Below are 12466 nucleotides of genomic sequence, written 5' to 3' on the forward strand. Positions count from 1 at the left end.
GGGCCAGCGGGAGCGGGGATTGGCTGGCGTGCCCCAGCCTTGAGCTTCATTCACGAATTCGCTGGAACAAAGGAGTGGGCGAGCCGCGGCCGCGAGCGCCGCGATGGGCCAATGGGAGGCCGCCCCCGGACCCCGCAGCGGCCTGACGGCCCAGGGGGGCGGGGCCACGCCGGGCTCCGCGTGGGCTGCGAGCCGCCGCCGGTGAGGGACGGGCACCGGGACCGGGAGCCGCCGGTCCCGGCTGGAGCTGACGAGCTCGGTCCCACCTCGGAGCCCGAGTTTCGGCAGCCGCGGGCGGCGGGAGCCTGGGGGAGCCGTGCCGAGAGCGCTGCCCTCCGAGCGGCGGCCGAGCGCGGCAGGCGGGGACCAGCCCGGCCCGCCGAGAGCCGGCGCACGGGCGGCGGGATGAAGGCGTACCTGGACCAGCGGGTGCCGTTCACGCTCCCGCAGGTGAGCGGGGAGGGATCAGGGGTAGAAGCGCGGGACCCCTCCGGCCGGGTCTGATCCGCTCCTCCCGCAGCAGCCTCCGGGCCAGGCGGCTCCCGGCGGAGCTCTGATGGGCGTTGGGAAGAGACCCGCGGATCCGGGCTTGCTGCCGCCGCAGGATTCGGAAGGTACGGGGGGCGCGGGAGGGGATGGTGACAGGGAAGGGGAAGCCGATCGGGCGAGGAGCGGGTTCCCCCCCTTGGTTCCGCCGGCCCTCCCCAGCGCTCCACTGAGGAAACCTCTCGCTTTCCGCGCAGAGCTCTTCCAGGACTTGGGCAGGCTCCAGGAGACCTGGCTGACAGAAGGTAGGTGCTTCCCTCGCTCCCTTCTGTCTTGTCTCTTGCCGCTCCAGTGCTCTGTTTGCCCGGCTTCATGCTGTAAGCGCTTTATCCAGGCTTGCCAACCTCTGGCTTGTGCGAACCAGGACGCGTGAATCGCGCTATGGTGCAGGGTGTTTGCTCGTGAATGGAACTTGGCAGCTGGCCACCTATTTCCCTGGTTACAATTTTCGCTTCAGGCTACTTGTAACTGGTTCTATTTCGTGCTAATTTCACCAAATCAGAGTCTGGTTTGGGTTGGAAGGGACCTCTTTGAAAGGGACATTCCTGGCACTGTCCCACTGCTCAGTTTGGTGCCTATAAATTGTTCTGCCTTTTGACTTCAAGAAAGAGCAAACTTCAAATCCCAGGAAGTTCCATTAATGCAAAGTGAAACCGTTTTTACACCGTGCACTGAACTTGCTTAATTCCAGTGCTACAAATGATCGATTTCGGTTTGATTAATCAACATTTAAACCAGATCCTCGAGCATAGACTCTTGCTAAATACAAAAGTGCTTATTACGATGTAGGTGCCTAACAAATATTTCACAACAATACTATAAAAATACACATACCGGTGAAAAAGGGGCTTTTAAGTCCCAAACAGGTTTTTGCCAACTAAGAAAGATTAAGGGGGGGGGGGGGGGGGACACGACCCAAATCAGATGGTTTATGTTCATGTCAAGCTGAAATGACGCTGATCAGGCAGCGTTCAGGACTGTGAGGGTTGGAAGGATGCAAGAGGAATTACCTGGAGGCTGTTGAGGATTGAAACACTCACCCAACTTGCATCAGGGCTGAAAAATGAGTTGCTGCTCATGTCCTAGATCTCTTGAATGTGCACACAGGCTTGAGACTGGTTTCTCTTAACTGTTCAACAATCTGGAGCTGCTGAGCAGTTTGCTTCAGAACTGATTTCTAAAGGTTGGTAATATTTGTAGCTCACTAATCTAAATCATTCGCATAGAATCTCTTACAATACATTTGTCAGTAGCAGGGTGTTTGTAGAAGGAATTCACAAGTATCCTGGGGTGAAGGGAAGGTCACACATGGTCTCATAGCACTGCACAGAAAGAGGGAATCTGCTGCTATACATGATCACTAAATGTTCAAGCAAACCCTATTGCATGAATGTGCTTAGAATACAAGAAGGTAAGAGATATATATATATATATATAAGCATAGATGCGGGTTTGGGGAAAGCAAGAAAATGTCTATCATCTGTATTGCAACTATATGAAGTACATAATGAATATTGTGGGTTGCAACTAGACCATCTTTAAGGTCCTTTTCAACCAAAGTCATTCTATGATAGGATAAAAATACATATTTTTCTCCTGGCAACTTGGCCTTGTAGCCTTCTCCTACAGCACTGCAAGTAGCACTATGCAGCAGTGGGGCTGTGTGCTCTCACTCCAGCCATTCAAATCCACTGCCTGTTGTTAAGGCGGTGTTATTCCCTAAGGTCTATTTTTGGCATGTCTTGTCTAGCTTAGCTTCAAGTGGATGAGATTAGTGGGTTTCCATTGTCCATGTCCCTTTACTTTGACTACATCACCTTTGCTTTAGAGATGAGGGAGCGCACGCTGCAACATCCCAAACTCTCGGTCACTCTGTTCTGTACCAGCATTTCTTTCAGTGGTGCTTTGTGAGAGGTTTTGTGAGATACGGACCTGCTGCGGGCTCTCCCCTGCAGTAAAAGGGATGGAAAAGTAATTGTTAGAAGTAATAAAATATTGGAACACAACGCGTGCTGTGGTTAAGGTCCTCCCCACAGGTTCTCCCAAGGCACACCCCAAAGCTTGGGTCTTTACCACATTAGTTGCTGCCTCAGGATAACAGAGCACAGCTGAGGAGGTGGACTGAGGCAACCTGCTCTACTGAAAGGTGTCCCTTTACATGGCAAGGGGTTGGAACTGGGTGAGCTTTAAGGTCCCTTCCAACACAAACCATTCTATGCTAATGTTAACTGTTTCCCTGCTCACTGCACTCAGCAGCATCTCATTCCAATGGGGATGGCTGTTCTAAGGGCAGTGAGGCCTCTGCTGAATTTCAGGTGTATTTGTTAGACAATCTTTGACACATCCAAATGTCTCAGACCTTGCTGTTATTCCTGGACTTGTCCTAACAATGCTGTCCATGGGGCAGATGCCTCAGAATAAGCTTTACTGCACTGATACATGGGGAAAGAACAACTGGTTGCAGTCAGGTCCTCTCTGACTACACCAGCATTTCCCATTGCAAACCACACACACTATTAACATTATACACACTATTCACCATTTCCCCTTCCTGCTACCAGATATTCTTTTTGTTCTTCTGAAATGTTCTCCTGCAAATGTATTAGTTGGTCATTGGTTTTCCTATGCTAAATGCTTAAAAATCCCTGTGTGGTTTGTTTCTAATGAAAACTGTGAACCCTGAGCTGATAAACTTGCTGTTGTCCTTATTTCCAAGGTAAGGGAGAAAGAAGCTGGCAGAATTAAGGGGCAAAAATGCAGGCAAAAGAACTGTATTCATTAATCCCAAAGGGAAACTCGCCTTAGTCACTAAAGTGCATCCCAGCAGAAAGCTTGATCTTTCCTGCATAGGCTTATTTCTGCTTTACTGTTAATTATACCATACAAAGTGCCAAATCTAATTCTCCTCTCCCTCCCTCCCCTGGCAGCTCAGGTTCCAGACAGCGATGAGCAATTTGTGCCTGACTTTCATTCAGAAAACTGTAAGTAGCATGGGGGTGATCACACTCCTCAGGGGAGAAGGGCAGGATACACTGCAACCAAACCCATAACCACAACACACAGGCATTGAGGCTGAAGTACTCATCTTATTTCTGTGTTGCTGTGGAATAGATTGTTGTGATGGTGACAACAGAGCCCCATGTTAACCGTCCACATCTGCACAATGCAAAAGTGTCTTTGTGCGGTGGTAGCTGCACAGTCCCTTATGCACAGTGGTTTCAACAGCTATGTATTGTAGTTGGGGTAGGTGTGAAGAATCAGGTCCCCCTGAACTGCATCGCTGTGACAATCAGGTGTTAGGTTTGTGCTATTCCTCCTCCCAAGGCAAAGTAAATCAGTCTGTGCATGGCATCATGGTGCTGTGACCCCTGCAGGTGCTTTTGGGGGGCTCTGCTCACCTGCATGGCCCCTGCCTGAGCATCTGCTGCCAGCCTGGCCTCTGTGAGACAGTGGTCCTGTCTGCTGCATGAGGACACAGTATCCCTGGAGATGTGCTTGCCGGCTTGCTTGCTCTCTGTTCTTAGGAACAGATTGCATGTGCTCACACAGGAGCGTAGAGACCGTGCCACAAACGTGTGCTCTGAGAACTGGGCAGGTTACAACGGAGCTGAACGTTGCACAGGTCCAAGGGTACGTACAGGAACCTTGCACACAATGGTGCTTCTGCTTTCCTCCCGCTGGCCCTGCAGCACAGCCGGGTTTGCTCTCTGAGTCATGTATCTTGTTTCTTCCTCTTTTTGACCCAGAACTGAGGAGAGGGCTGGTCCAATGTTTCCCACTGAATGAATGAATGAATGAATGAGCCGGTTGTAACGCAATAGCCTGTTCCAGCTAACAGGGGCCAGAAAGAATTGGCTGCTCCTAGCACAGCCAGCTTCTTGGCACTTCAATGGAGTGCAGTGTACTGGGCAAAGCGGGTTGGTTTTGTCCACCCTTCCTTCCCCCCCCATCAGGCTCAGCTGACACATCAGCACTTTTAGATGGGTTCTATACATCTGCTTACGCCATCCATTGGAAAGAGCTGCTGCAGACAGGAAGGGAATGGATGCCGCAGGCATAGAAAGACCCTTTTCTCTTTGGATCCTTGCCTGGGCCTGGGGTGTTTGCACCAATGCAGGGGGGTCATGTCTGGGGTACAGAATCCAGCCCAGGGCAGCACTCACCTGCAGCAGCTTGGGCAGTGCCAAGGGCTCTTTGTGCCAGGATTGATGTTTGATGGCAGCCCTGGGAGCGGCCGTGGGAGCCTCTTGTCCCTCAGAAGCTGCCACAAACAATCTGAGGCACCAGTATCTTATGAGTTCATTTGTTCCTATTGCTCCTGTCAAGCTGGCTGGATCCCTTTGGATGCTGGCGGGGTGTAAGGATGGGCTATTCAGGCACAGGCTGAAAGCAAAGCAGGCAAAAGAAGTCAGGTTGGGGTTGGTTTTGCTCTCTTGCTGAGAATGTTAATTCTGGAGAGGGGTGTCTGCAATAGAAAGTGGCCTTAATCCCCTGTGCTTAGAGACAGCAGCCATCCCTCCAGGCTTCCCGATAGCCACTTGCTGCAGCACTTCAGAAGGGACAATGTGTTCTTTGTGTGAGGGAGGGCTGGCTTGAGGCTGGCTGGTGCCCACGGAGCTCAGGTCAGTCCTGAAACAAACACAGTGAAAAGATGAGGTCGGGCTGTTTCTTCCCATCCTGACAACGATCCTCAAGCTCTGAACATCCCAGGCTCTGCCAGCAGCATCGCGTCGGCTCGAAGAGGTGGGAGGGAGCTCATGGGGAAGGACTGTAGCTTATGGAAGGTTCACAGATGGGCAGGGAGATCTTTCCCTTGTTTGAAAAACCAGCCTAGACCCAGGTACCTTCCTGGGGTCACTTTTCTCCCCTTCCTAAGTGCCAGTGAGCTCCTGACAGCATCAGCAGCGTTCAGGGGCAAAGGCAGAAGATGCTTGCCCGTGTCCTTCCACCGGGATCAGCTTTTCTGAGGAACTCGTGAAGGCAGTTTTGCTCCCTGCTGGATTTAATCAAGCATAAAAAGGAACATAATACCCACATCCTATTTCCTGGTGCTGTAAACTGCAACCCGCATTTGTTACTCATGAAATCCTAACCAGCCCGAAGATCCCTTCTTGTCTGCATTAGGCCACAAGCATGAGCCACTGGGCTGGAAATGCAAAGAAACCCTTTTCCTTTGTGCCTGGGTTGTCCCTGGTGTTTTGGCTGAGCAGAGCAGTTCAGGGATTCCCCCAGTCCCACATTCAGGGCTATTGGACTGTCAGCATAGAAGAGGTTTAACACAAGGAAACCTGTATTAGGAAATGACACGGGTATCTGCAAAGTGCCCGTTGGCAGCCTCCTGCCCAGGAAGCACCAGTACTAACCTGGTACAACTGATGACATTCAGTACTGAGAGGGCTGGAAGCTGCTCTTCCACCTTTGACGGATATCACAGTGAAAGCAAGCACATGGAAGTCAGGCTTCTGGGTTTCACTTGTATTGCAGTAGGATGCAATACAAGCAATAGTATTTATTTTTGCTCAGAAAACATTCAGGTTTTTAGCTGTGTCTACAAACCCCTGACATTTATTGTCTACTGGACAAACAAAACTATCAGCACATCATACTAGTGCATTCTCATTGAATGCTATGTGGTGATGCTACTCCCAAGACATGCTCACCAGGGATGCCAGTGAAAGAGCATTGGGCTTGATGCAAAGCAAAACTTGGCTTTTATGTGGTTAAAACTGAGAGTATGTGCAAACTATCCCAGCCTGTGCAGCTTAGGAAATACCCACTTCAAATCCTTTCTTGGATGATCACAGAGCACGTTAATACTACCTTAGATGTGCTCTTGTAAGGTTGGTGTATCACGCAAATCCTCCTAAACTGAGGGCAGAGCTCAGGTGCATCCAGCAATCACTTGTGCCTATTGTTGTTCCTCTGAGCCACCTGAACAAGCACAAGGTGGTGGAATCTCAACTGGCTTTTTCTTGGCTGATAGATATAAATGTAAGCATCTCTCTCTCTATACCCAAGCAAAGTCTCAACCTGGTCTCTCATTTCTCTCCTACAGTAGCTTTTCACAGTCCTCCTGCTAAGATTAAACAGGAGCCGCAGAGTCCCTCCTCGGACCCCGCGCTGTCCTGCACCCATAAGCAGCCATTCCAGTACCACAATGGCGAGCAGTGCCTTTACACCAGGTAACACAGCTTACACAGGCGAGGTGGCAGGAGCTGCTCTGAACTCAAGCACTACTGCATCATCTAATAAAGAGGTGTTATGACAGCAATCTGGTCTGTCTGCTGGGTAAGGGCAGTGCACACGTGCTGCAGTGGGTCAGCTCATGGCAGCCTGCTCATACTTCTATGTATTGCACTGGATAGTGCAGACCTGCTTAGGGTAGATCTGGGCTCACCTCTTTTTTCTCTTCCCTGGTGCTGTTCCTCAGCTACTGTGATGCTGAGAGCATCCATCATGTGCCTTTCTCTCCCCACTGCCTTCCAGACTCTGTCCCACACAGAGCTCCCTGCCACCATTGCCCACAGTCCCAGCTGCTTGCCCAAGTTCTAATATGGGTTCTTCAGCACAGACACATCCAGTGTTCTCTTTGAAGGGTTATTGCTATCGTGCATGGGGCAATCAGTGATCAGAAAGGAAGGAGTTTATGCTGCGGGGTGGGGGGGGCGGGTTGGCCTGGGTGGCAGCACAGAGGGGCAGTGTGTCTGCCTGAGAACTGTAATGCTCCAGTATCTGTTTATCCCCAGTGCCTATGATCAACCCAGACAAGTCAGAATCAAGTCCCCCAACCCAGGAACCCCGCTCCAGTCACCATTTCAACAGTTCCCTAGACAGGACAGAAGCTTCCTCACCCCTGCGGGGCCACCGCATCCCACATCCAGCTGTGGATACCCCAACGAAACCAGGTGAGCTACTGCCAGGAGGAGGCAGCCACTGGGAAGAAGGGGCTCCACCTCAGTGGCTGAGGGAGGACGGGCTGCAGCACCCCGATTAAAGCGCTCAGCGCTCAGCCATCACGGGATCCCCCCCATCCAAAGTACCTGGGACCCATCAGTGCTGCCTAGGGCTTGTAGAATGTAAGCGTAAGCCTGGCAGGTTCTGCAGGTGATGGGCTCTGTAGCTGCCATTGCAAACATCCTTCATGAGGGTCCCTTCATTGCCCCAGCCACACGTGCAGCTCCTGGAGCCCTTGTAACAGGCTGAGGCTGAGTTTCTGTCCCTCAACCAGCCCTGCCCCGGGGCCAAGATCAGCGGGGCCAAGCAAGCAGCCAGCCCATGTCCTCTCCCCTCTTCTAGCTCTGTGTACCAGCCACCTGTGGAGATGTGCCGTTCCTTCCCCTCCTCCCAGGGCATAGCCCAGGAAGACCCTATTGCCTACCAGCGCCAGATGTCTGAGCCCTGCCTCCCATACCCTCATCAGGGCCTCAAACGGGAGTACCAGGACCTGCGGTATGAGCAAGGCAGCCAGAGGGGCAGCAGCCGCCAGTACCCAGCAGCTCTGGTGATCAAGCAGGAGCAGGCTGACTACGTGTACGACTCAGGTAGGAAGAACTGGCTCTTTCTGGCTGCATAAACCTGGCATCAGCGGGGGTGAGCAACCCCCTGGGTGAACATCCATCACTGATGGCTTTGAAACGCTACTCCAGCATCCTCAGGCATGGTGTGGTCTGGGGGACAGGCTGAGCACAAGAGAAAAGGGTTATAATTCTGGAAACCTCTCTCTAAGACACCTCTAAGAGGATCAGGTGATCCTCTTATCTTTCCACAAGGGATAAGTCTTATTTCAGCAGACCTGTCCATCAGACCCTGACATCACAGCACCCTCTTCCAGAGGGAATGTTACTTGTGGTCTCCTGGTGTTTTAATGGACACTGTGACCTGTTTTCTTTAGCAGAACTGAATAGATAAATCAAAAGCTCCTATGAGGGCGAGGAGTTCACCACTGTGGCTATGCTGATATTGCATGTTCCCTGGGTCTTTCTGTCCAGACAGGGCAAGCAAATGTGCAAACCCAGAAGAATGCTGTTTGGGAGAGTAGTTTATGATTGTAATAACACCCAGGCTCAGCCCAGAGTAGCCGTTGCCCTTAGCATCAGCAAAATGTCTGCTGCAAGCACTAGCTGTACACAGGAGTCCAAAGGAAATGGAAGGTAAATATTTCCAAAGCTCCCAGTTACAGCTCATGGTTCAGGTGGGAATGAAAACCACGTTTGAAACAGAAAGCCAAGATTCAGAAAACACAAGATGCAGAAGACAGGCCCTGCAGTGCTCAGGCTCCGGCACAAAGACCATGAGAAGACTTGCTGCTTGTTCTCAAACTCAGCCTATTCTTTCCTTTCTGTTTTCTGAGCTGTTTGTGAGCATATGATGTGAAAAGAGACAGGGAGACATCTGCAGTCACAGTTGTGGCTGTAGGAAGCATTCAGATGCTGCTACATTCAGGTCTACTACAACGTAAGACCACCAAGAAAGCAAAGGGATGCTGCTACTCTCCATTAACATGATCATAGTACTCCTGGGGAAAGGTACTGCCTTCTTACCTTGGAAACATCAGCAGAGCGTGGTTATCTTAAACTCAGATAAGGGAGAAGTGTCATAGAAACTTAGCCTGTTGTCCAAGGTTTTGGATGGAGCGGTGCATGGGTGACTGATCCTGGCTCCTCTGAAGGATGTCATGGGATAGCACTACAGAAACATACACCTGGGATTCATGCTTGGAAGCGTGGTGAAGACGACGTTGTGGTGGGATGGCTGAGACATGAAACGTTCTCAGTCTGCCGCTACCCTTCTAGGAGGGCCTTAGGTTGGTTAGAAAGCAGCACTTACCTGCCCGCCTCTGGAGATCAAGCTCCTTCTGCTCCTGTGCTTCTTAATGAAACAAGTTTATTACTTGCTCTGTAGATGTTCCTGGCTGTCCTTCCATGTACATAAATGTGGAGAGTTACCCCAGCCATCCAAATACAGAAGATCCTTTAGGTAAGAACCGCAGTGACTGTTGTCTTTCCCCTGCATTGCATTGCCCTCTGTACTACCTCTACAACTGCCTCCGTTGCTTCCTCTTTCAGGCTGCAGCTATGACAAGCAGATGAGGTCCTTCCCTGATGATGTCTGCGTTGTTCCCGAAAAATTTGAAGGTTGGGAAAGAATGGCTCAGAGTTTGGGTGGCAGATGGGGTTATCCAGCATCCCTGCCAACCGCTTACCCGCTGCCTGCATGGCTGGGTACACTGTGCTCCTGCAGGGGTGGTAGCTGGGGTTCTGACCTGCCTTTGGAGATCGCATTTCTTGAGCTCTTTTAACAGCAAAGAGGCCTTTTACCATAAGTAGCTTCATTGTGAGTCCTCCAGAGCTCCTCACTGCTGGTGAATCGGCTGCTCTGCTGTGCTTGAACTGGAATACTCCAGGCAAACAGCTGTGAAACGTGCTTTGTGTTTGGTAACTGCCCTTGCAGCGTTACCTGAGCAACACCCGCTTCGTTCTCTCCGCAGGAGACATCAAGCAGGAAGCTGGAGGGTACCGGGAAGGGCCCCCATACCAGCGACGGGGATCTCTCCAGCTCTGGCAATTCCTTGTGGCTTTATTAGATGATCCAACCAATTCCCACTTCATTGCCTGGACTGGTAGAGGGATGGAGTTCAAGCTCATTGAGCCAGAAGAGGTGAAACCATCAAACCAGTTAGCTTCTCTACAGGCTCAGGGGAAGCAGCCACTGCTCCTGAGGCTGGAAGCTCCCACCTGCCTTTTCCTCTGCCCTGGGAAGGCTCCTGCCTACCAGTGGTACTTGCCAGGCCCTGCAGCGAGTCAGGTGCTGACAGACAATTGAGCTCTGTAGTGGGAAGGAGAAGGATTTGCATCATACAGGGTTCTTCAGTTTGAGTTCTACCCTTCTTGTTGAAAAGCTGCTAAGTAATTAGTTTGAATCTATTACTGTGTGCTTGTATGTGTTGTGCTACCATCCCTCACAAGAGAAGCTGCTGGATAATGTTCTTTTGCCCTTGGGTTGTGTTCATGGACATTCATGCACTTGGTTGCTTTATTCTACAGGTAGCCAGGCTGTGGGGTATCCAAAAGAACCGTCCAGCCATGAACTATGACAAGCTGAGCCGATCCCTTCGCTACTACTATGAGAAAGGCATCATGCAGAAGGTCAGTTTGCAAACAGATGTGGGTTTTATACCTTTAATGATGCTTTTCATGTTTGAGATAGGAAGTCTGTCTTTCTTCTTCTGTACACGGCTGCCATTAGGAGAGTTGGCATTTATGCAGCTGCAAGGACGGATAATCAGTGTAGACTTGCAGCTGGTGAGCTAAGTGCTGCTTGGGGTTAGTGCCTTCCAGATCCAGAGCACTGGAGAGGATAGCTGTGAGTGTAATCATGTCCAGTACAGTCCAGCCAGGCTGTGTGGATGCTGTTGCTACCTGGACAGTCAGCTGGCAGCATCCCAGTGCCCAAGGGCTGTGTCAGGGGAGCCCAGAGCAGCAGCAGGACAGCACCAGGGGTAGTTTAAAACTCTGACAGGTCCCAGGGCGCTGTGCTGGAGCAGGCAGAGGGCTTGCAAACCTCCCTGCTGCCGAGGAGCACTGCGTGGTGCTGCCTGTGCGCCTGCAGCATCCATCCCTTCTCCCCTGCAGGTGGCCGGGGAGCGCTACGTGTACAAGTTCGTGTGTGAACCCGAAGCCTTGTTCTCTCTGGCCTTCCCCGATAACCAGAGGCCAGCGCTGAAGGCAGAGCTGGAGCGGCAGGTCAGCGAGGAGGACACGGTGCCTCTGTCACACCTGGATGAGAATGCCGCTTACCTGCCAGAGCTTGGGAGCCTCCCTGCACAGCTTTACAGCAAGGGCTACCCGTACTAGCACTGCTGGGAGCACCCGCTGCCACCCTTGCTTGTGTACAGTACAAGTCTGGATAGTGTTCAATCAGTGTAAGCAGTTTTCCAGGCCAGCCTGGGGTGGCACTAAACTATGGATACCTGCTTTGGTCAGGAAAAGCTTTCAGGTACACATATGGGTAAGCACCTGACAGGGCTCTTGTGCGTTTGTGGCAAGACCCTCATATTGGTCAGGATGGGGCTCAGTCTCAGTGAAGCAGATGTCTGAGCAGCAGAGCTGCCATCCCACAGGGCTCTCTTACAGACACAAGGATGCTACAGTGCTGCTGCTGACTCCATTCCTCCCCTACATGCACTGCACCTCTGTATAACCTGTCCTCAGTAAGGGCTGTCTCTGACCCACATGGACTCACCTCTGCAAGGCCAGGCCTGCCTTCTTCCCAGGATGGGTGCAACACAGCAGTCGCAGATCATACACCTTCCCTGTGACCTGCTTTGTGGGGATGGGGAACACTGCCCTGTATGTGCATAGTCCTGCCTTGTCACCCCCTTGCTCACAACACTTAATGCCCGGGCTGTCTGAGCAGGGCAGCTGGAGGCACTGGCCAGGACTGCGTTACCAATCCTCCCACTGTGGCAGCCTGTAGCAGAATCCTGTATATTGATTGAAAGCCTCATTTCCCCCTCAGCCTCTCCCCCTGCATGGCTAATGCCAACCCTCCCAGCCTTGTCCCTGGGTATAAGGGCCAGGAAAAGCAGCTCACTCCGCCTCTGAGGCCAGGGACTCAAAGCAGCCTTCTACACCAATGCCATACGTGCCCTCTGCAATCCAGAGACTTGGTATTCTGGCACCTCCCATCCCGCCTGCCCTGCTGAGCACTTCCTCTGGTGTCCCAGAAGCGAGGGTGAAGGGGAACCCTGCCATTGGTATAAGCTGCCTTTACTATTTATGAGTGTAAAAAATGCTGTAATTAATAAATTGGTTTATGTCTTTGGCCAAGTGCAACTTCATTCAGCCCCTGCCTGGTCCTCCCTTGCCTTGTGAGCTTGCTTTGCTTGGCTCCTCAGCAGCTTTGGGTAGCCCAGGCAGAA

The 12466-nt window shown here is 51.7% G+C and overlaps 1 protein-coding gene across 4 annotated transcripts; it reads left to right on the forward strand.

Moving 5' to 3' along the window:
* The first annotated feature begins 389 nt into the window (after positions 1-389).
* On the forward strand, positions 390-12179 carry ETV4 (ETS variant transcription factor 4). 4 transcript variants are annotated; one of them, XM_061366979.1, is made up of 12 exons: positions 390-450; positions 521-614; positions 744-791; positions 3474-3527; positions 6602-6728; positions 7293-7451; positions 7843-8087; positions 9448-9522; positions 9612-9680; positions 10034-10203; positions 10590-10691; positions 11178-12179. In XM_061366979.1, exons 1-12 carry the CDS (start codon positions 406-408, stop codon positions 11397-11399), a joined length of 1410 nt encoding a protein of 469 aa, XP_061222963.1. In that variant the 5' UTR covers positions 390-405; the 3' UTR covers positions 11400-12179. The 4 variants fall into 4 exon arrangements, with proteins under 4 accessions (XP_061222963.1, XP_061222964.1, XP_061222965.1 ...); XM_061366980.1 differs by having other exon boundaries at positions 524-614; XM_061366981.1 differs by lacking the exon at positions 9612-9680.
* The last annotated feature ends 287 nt before the right edge of the window (positions 12180-12466 follow it).

This window comes from Neopsephotus bourkii, unplaced genomic scaffold (assembly GCF_033783945.1).
Source record: "Neopsephotus bourkii isolate Nb327-2 ecotype Australia unplaced genomic scaffold, CSIRO-AGI_Nbou_v1 NB_1370, whole genome shotgun sequence".
In the NCBI taxonomy this organism is placed as follows: Eukaryota; Metazoa; Chordata; class Aves; order Psittaciformes; family Psittacidae; genus Neopsephotus; species Neopsephotus bourkii.